The sequence below is a fragment of the Hordeum vulgare genome, chromosome 7H, assembly GCF_904849725.1.
Source record: "Hordeum vulgare subsp. vulgare chromosome 7H, MorexV3_pseudomolecules_assembly, whole genome shotgun sequence".
In the NCBI taxonomy this organism is placed as follows: Eukaryota; Viridiplantae; Streptophyta; class Magnoliopsida; order Poales; family Poaceae; genus Hordeum; species Hordeum vulgare.
Genome location: NC_058524.1, coordinates 206,101,853 through 206,108,849, shown reverse-complemented (window position 1 = coordinate 206,108,849; position 6,997 = coordinate 206,101,853). Strand labels below are relative to the sequence as shown.

General features: G+C 43.6%; 1 protein-coding gene across 1 annotated transcript; it reads left to right on the top strand.

The window, feature by feature from the left end:
• The first annotated feature begins 3,420 nt into the window (after positions 1–3,420).
• Positions 3,421–6,161, top strand: LOC123407598 (nuclear transport factor 2-like). The gene is made up of 2 exons (XM_045100762.1): positions 3,421–3,842; positions 5,841–6,161. Exons 1-2 carry the CDS (start codon positions 3,546–3,548, stop codon positions 5,910–5,912), a joined length of 369 nt encoding a protein of 122 aa, XP_044956697.1. The 5' UTR covers positions 3,421–3,545; the 3' UTR covers positions 5,913–6,161.
• The last annotated feature ends 836 nt before the right edge of the window (positions 6,162–6,997 follow it).

Sequence of the window (6,997 nt, the reverse complement as noted above, 5' to 3'; positions counted from 1 at the left end):
TGTGTGATATGGGCAGCGTTACCGGTTGAAGTTTAAGCCCGGTTGGACTCAGGAGGAGTGGGACGAGTTGGTGTCGGAAGATCCATCAGCTATAGAAGGTTATCATGCATTCAACATGGTTGTGCGAGAGACCGTAGGGAGTCAAGTTGACTATGCACCCATGCATGACAGATTGGTAATTGAATTAACTTGAACCTACTTGCATTACCTTGTCTTTTTTAAATAATAATGTTTGTTGTGTTAATGAATTGTAGGACAGAGAGTTCCTTATGTGCGTGAATGATGTCAATGTAGCACTAAGTCATCCCCCAGGAGGTGCATTATCTGAAAGAACTCTTAGGACCACGGTGGAGGTATGACCATGTTTACAAATGCTTGTCTTAATGGATTAGTTATTTGCGTCTAACATAGTGTTTTGTGTTGTCTCAAAAGTTTAAGGCAAGGTTCCACAAGTGGGAAGCTATGCTTTCTTGCCACGATGCTCAGTCCATGGACGTGTTTACAGCTGGTACTAGCCGCTCCTCCAAAGCTAGACGTCGTCATCTGACCATCGATGATACAGAAGAAGAGGACCAAATACAAGAGGACCAGGCACAGGAGCATGAGGTAGATATTGATGCTCCACAGCCGTCACAGCTGTCACAACCGACGACGAAGAAGAAGAAAGGCACAGATAAGAGAAAGAAGTACTTGCAAAGAGGCGGAGGCGACTACATAAAAGACATGTTTATATTAGTAATATGAGTTCAAACAAATTAAAGATATTTGGATGTCACATCCAACATACCGGTGGTAAGTCATATGTGTTAGTTGGCCTCGGTTTATCATGTACGTAGTTGGGACATACGAAAAATCTTCTGCCTTCTGTCCATTCTTGTTTACGATCAATGGACACCTTCACCTTGCAAAAATCACCGCACCAACATGGTGGTGTGGGCACATCCTTCTCCTTGGTCTTGTCCAACTCGGCCGCCATCCACTTTTTTGGCATGTCCTCTTGGTCGGCGCACGACAGCCTCGTCACCGAACCGGATGAAGACATGCCTACAAAATGAATAAACACTTGTTAGCAAAATACAAAAACAAAATATTTAAATACAAAAAAATAAAACAAGAAATCAAATGACTTCTATGAATACGTAATATACCATTATTCTTCCATCAACCATCTAGATTAAGCAAATAACCGAATGATGATCCATTATCAACATATCCTCTACGACTACCACGACCTCTAACACTTGTGCTTCCTCTACGACCACCACCACGACCTCTAACACTTGTGCTTCCTCTACGACCACCACCACGACCTATAACACTTGTGATTCCTCGCCGTCCTCATGGGAAACCTCACTTTGACAGTGGGATCAACAACTATGTCTCTCATAAATTTGTATCCCAGGTACTCAAACGTGAGTTGATGGTGTGTCTTACGATCACGTTTCTTTGGTCGTCTGCAAAAATGAGTGGGAACACAACTTCTTAACACCCATTCTCCGGTTTCTTCTAACTTTCTTGCACTAACCTTCCATGGACATCCTTCATCTGCTTTCTCACACTTCACGGTGAACCGCAAAACTATGTCGGAGTGCTCAACATAAAATGGCATGTGGTTCCGAATGGCATGGTCGGACAACCAAACCTTCATGGCAGCCAAAGTTGGGAACTTCACTCCTTTCTTCAAATAAGCATTCTCGTCCTCATCCTCATCCCCTGGTTCGCCTGGATCAGGGCAAGGTGTTGGCTCAATCTCCGTATTTCTCATGCCACCATCAACTACGGTTTTATGGGCAAGGCTAAGATCTCAAAACAGATGAGTTCTTTTTTCCAAGCCGGTCAACTCAAAGTGAATTTGGTTGTCCTCCTTCGTGAATCCATCCTCGTCCAATTCTTTCCGAGGACCTTCGTCATCTGAGTCATACCCATATAGACACCTAAAAGGTAACTCACGATTCATCTCCTTTTGTGCTATGTACGCATCTAAGTCACCAACATAAATACCATGAAACCCTTCCTCTACCTCATCGAAATCACCATCAACATCCTTTTGAATTACTTCCTCACTAGCAATCACATCAACTTCATTTGCTTGGCTGGTTGGCGGTGGGCTACAAGCATTAGGGGCATGCAATTCAACCTCACTTTCTTTGCTAGTTGGTGGTTGACTATAAGCATTGGAGGCATCAATCATAATCCTTTGCTCAACAAAAGGCACACTTGTCCTCTCGGTCATTGGGGAAGAGACAAGCCGGTTCAAGTCAATTTCAGCCCGAGGTGGTTCAACCTTCGTGGCAAACAATTCAATTGACTTGTCATCTGATTTGTTAACTTGTTCCTTGTACACGTTCCAATGAGGTCAGAGGTGATAGGCATATTTTTCAAGCGAGATTTGACTCCAACTCCAACATCATACCTTCCTATTAACTTAACACAATCATTGAGGTCCATCCACTTTAAGACATGTCTCACTTTTGCAACAAGCTCATCATAGCTAGGGTTTGTACAAAAACAATGGCTTCCTCATCCCCATCGGCATTGTTAGTCAAAAATGCCTCCTTGTCCATATAATGAACATTAACAAGTCTCCCCATCTAAAAACAACAATAATGAATTAAGCACATCAATGACAATTTTGGTTGCCTAAGATCAATCCATTATGCCCACATCATATCAACACTAAATTATTAAAAAAAATCTACAACACATCATATACTAACATATTCAACAAAATGCCCCAAAGGCAAAAGTAATATACCGACATATTGAACAAATCTATACAATCTAACAACTACAAAGAAATCCCTAAAACTAAGAAATAATCTACTTATCTAACATCACCCGTTCTTTACAAATACTCTGAAAATAAGATGCTAACTTTTTAAAAAAAGATTGAGGAAGATTACCTCAAGGATGATTGGGGGGTTTGGATCCACACACTTTGGTGGAGGAGGGAGTAGAATAGGAGAGGTGAAGTGTGAGAGCGAAAAGGTGGCGAGAGCCAGATGCGCTCTGGCTGGAGATGAACAAAGATCCACCGGGTGGGGCGAGCCCGTGCGGCTGGCTGACTTAATTGGGCCACACGCCGGGGTGTGTGGCGTTTGGGCCTGACGACCACGCGCGAGGGTGCTTGGCGTGTGGCCCTTTGCCACATCAACAGGGCAGCAACAGGGGAGGATGGAGCGGGTCCAACCCAAACGCCACGGTCCGTGACGTCTCCCGTGCAATCCAAACGTCAGGATGTTGACATCAGCCAAAGAGGTTAGATCTGATTATTATTTTTAAATCCGAGGTCAGACCTATATTTTATAACACTTTAGGTTGGAAAAAGAATTTGTCCCATCGACGGGCCAGCCCCAACGGCGTAGCGTCCTTCCCACGCCCAGCCCCCACCCCGGCCATCCCCATCCCAATCGCCAGCAATTATTATTCCCCTCACGAACCCCTCTCCCCCACTTACCAAACTCCGGCTCCCAACACCCAAAGCCTCCGCATCCAGAGCTCCAAACCCTAAGCGAGGCGAGGCGCGGCGCGCAGAGGGAGAGGCAATGGATCCCGATTCGGTGTCGAAGGCGTTCGTTCAGCACTACTACCAGACGTTCGACTCCAACCGCGCCGCGCTGGTGGGGCTGTACCAGGACGGCTCCATGCTCACCTTCGAGGGCGAGAAGTTCGGCGGCCCCGCCGCCATCGCTGGCAAGCTCGGATCTCTCCCCTTCCAGCAGTGCCAGCACAAGATCGATACCGTCGACTGCCAGCCCTCGGGGCCCCAGGGCGGCGTCCTCGTCTTCGTCTCCGGCACCATCACCACCGGCCCCGGCGAGCACCCCCTCAAGTTCTCACAGGTCTGCAGCACCCACACGATTCGGCCCCTCTCGCCCTTCCCCTCATCCAATATTTCTCTTGTTTGGTTCTCGTATGTGCTGATCTGATACTCACTACCGCGATCACTACTGCGATCCTTCGTTTGGTTCCAAAATCCCAAATCATACGGCTTCCATAGAAGTAAAGGCCCTCAATTTCGTTTCTGTGATCTATGCTTTGTTATCATGATCGGTGGGGTCTGTCAACTTAATTTATATCCTTTTCTCATCACTGATGGTACTTGATTAATTTGGCTATGCTAGATTTGTTTGGACCTGGGTGTGGACATTTATAGACCTTTATCCCGGAATTGTGTCATTCCCATCGCCCTTGGGATCTCCTTTTGGCAGTTCCATTGTTTCGTAGGCACGTTTCCAGATTTACTTTTTCTTGGCAGGAATGCTACATCCACGTAAAGTTACGTGCACTTTACGTAATGCAATTGATTTGGCAACTGCTAATTGGATGAAGGAAAGAGAGGGGGGCCACACCCTTGAAAATCAGGGAGGGAGGGAGAGAATTAAAGGGAAGGTTATGTAAGATTATGTAACAGGTTAAGTAGATGTAGTATTATTGTTTTCTTGGGGTAGTTGCAGCGCGTATAGTCTCTATAAGGATATGTTGGAATTTTAGTCTGTCCTAAAATTCACCATTATTGAGTATATAGTGGCCTGTAGTTTGGTGCTGATCGCTCTTTGTTACTGATTGCTCTAAATTATTTCATTCTCTGGGACCATGCTTTGCAGTATGGTTGGATTTTTCTGTAAATCTATCACTGTTGTGTTTCCAAGTGTTATCTTCAATTTTTTTGGGCTCAGTTATGACTCTTTGTTGCTGGCTTTGGCCATATGTAGTGATTGCCATTTTAGTAAATACTGATGTGGTTGTTTCTTGATGTGAATAGATAATACACATTGCTCTGTTGCAACCGGACGATATTTGCTGTACTGTTGCTTCTATTTTATTTTATTAATCTGTGATACCAATAATGCGAGCATCACTTTCCTAGGGATGAGGTAGTATGTTCGAGAGTCATATGTTGGATTGGTGTAGCCAAAGCACTGCTTCTGTTGAAGTGTCATCGCGCTCTTTTTCAGAATTCCTTTCACTATGCACTTTTTATGTGACGATAGTGTGCTATATTCATAATTAGGTAGTCATTTAGAATAACAAATACTCCCTCTGTCCCGAATTAAGTGACACGGAGGGAGAGCTGAGCTAGCACAAATTTCTATACAAATGGTGTCTAATTAAATCGGGACAGAGGTAGTATAAACCTATGGTTTGCTAATGAAACAATTCACCTGCTATCTGTGTGAAGTTGTATCTTAAGTAGGTCGCTGATGATGATATATCCTATAACTTGTGTGTGCCATCCACTGTCTAACCCTATTTGTAGGAAATTACCCTTGTAATTGCAAGTCCGCCATTTTATGTGTAGTATGTATAGTTTTCTAAATCTAGCTTTAATGCACATGTAATTACAATTTGTAATCCATAACACCACTTAGCCACTCAGTTCAACACTTTCATGCTTTTATCAAGCTTATGCTTCCTTTTTTATTGAAGAGTGGGGCTCTTAGATGGTCCTTGATCAACGTTATTTGTTACTGGTCCTTAGCAGAGTGTAGCTCTTTAATTCACTCAGTTCAACACCACTTAGCCACTCAGTTCAACACTTTCATGCTTTTATCACGCTTATGCTTCCTTTTTTATTGAAGAGTGGGGCTCTTAGATGGTCCTTGATCAACGTTATTTGTTACTGGTCCTTAGCAGAGTGTAGCTTTTTAATTCACCGTGTCCATGAACATTTGCCTATTAGGATCCTGGTAGCAGGTCTGTGTTTTAATGGGTTGAGAGGTTGCATGGAAATACATGTTATGTTCCTTGTCTTTCTGATCTCAAGGGAAATTTTGTCAGTTGTCCTTGACACAAGGATATGGAGTCATTCTAACCTCGTGATCCACTGCCGTATGCAGATGTTCCATTTGCTGCCAGCTGGAGGGAGCTTCTACGTGCAGAATGACATGTTCCGCCTGAACTATGGTTAAGGAAGGGCGGCCACTCTGGCAGCAAAGAACTTGATCAGGGATTTATGTTGAAACAATGAATATCGAATGATGATGCTGCAGACTTTGTTTGTTTGCCAACTTGTGCAATTTATTGCAAAAAATGGCCAGACTTGATAGGCATCCACCAGATCATCTTTTGTTTTGTGTTTTCCATGTATTGTCGTTGCTTGGGTAGCACTTTCTTTGGAATGTTGATGGAAACCGTCCTGGTATTAGTTATGCGTGGCATCTCTGGGTTTGTTTTGTGACGATTTAAGTTTACTTTCGCATGTCCAAGAGTTTCTTCCCTCTCAACGAATTTGGATTGTTTTCAGAACTCACAGTATAGCACTTTGTTGACTGGTTAAGAGCATCTCTAGTGGATGGTGTAAATTTGAACGAGTATATCTTCATATATACGTTCATATATACGTTGTTAAATTATACATGTCCTAGTTTTTTAGTGGAACGTGTAAATTAGGACGTGTATTTTCAAACGGCTATATTTTCAACGGCTATATTTTTAAACGGCTAACTTCTCTTCTCACCTAGATTTCTCTATCGTCTATCACTTAACACAATGAACACATCCATTTGGGACATGAGTTCTTCGTCATCTTCATCTGGCGACGATGAACTCATACTTGCAGCATTCGCCGAGCGCGAGGAGGAAGAGAGGAAGAACGCTCGACGCCATGGCGGTTCCAAGCATGGACGTCAGTCAATCGATCGAGGAAGAGATGCCGGATTTATTCTTCTCTGGAACCACTACTTCAAAGAAGTTCCTCGCTTTCCCGAACATTTGTTTCGACGAAAGTTCGTAATTAGTACACTTCTCTGCTTTGGTCCTTTTTTCATTTCCCCGTCTCATTTACTTTTTATGCATAGATTTAGGATGTCGCGTACTTTGTTCAACCGCATAGCTGATGGTATACTTGAGCATGACTATGATGGTTATTTTACGCAAAAAAGAAGTGCTTCTGGAGCTCTTGGGTTACATCCTCTATAAAAGATGACCGCGGCAATGCGGATCCTCACATATGGAATAGCAACTGATGGTGTTGATGAGTACATCCGGTCGGCTG

What these genes read in the sequence shown, in the direction of transcription:
- LOC123407598 (XM_045100762.1), top strand. Translation starts at nt 3,546, where the DNA reads ATGGATCCCGATTCGGTGTCGAAGGCGTTCGTTCAGCACTACTACCAG. An exon ending in ACCCCCTCAAGTTCTCACAG is followed by an intron (nt 3,843 to 5,840) that starts GTCTGCAGCACC and finishes TGCCGTATGCAG; the next exon opens with ATGTTCCATTTGCTGCCAGC.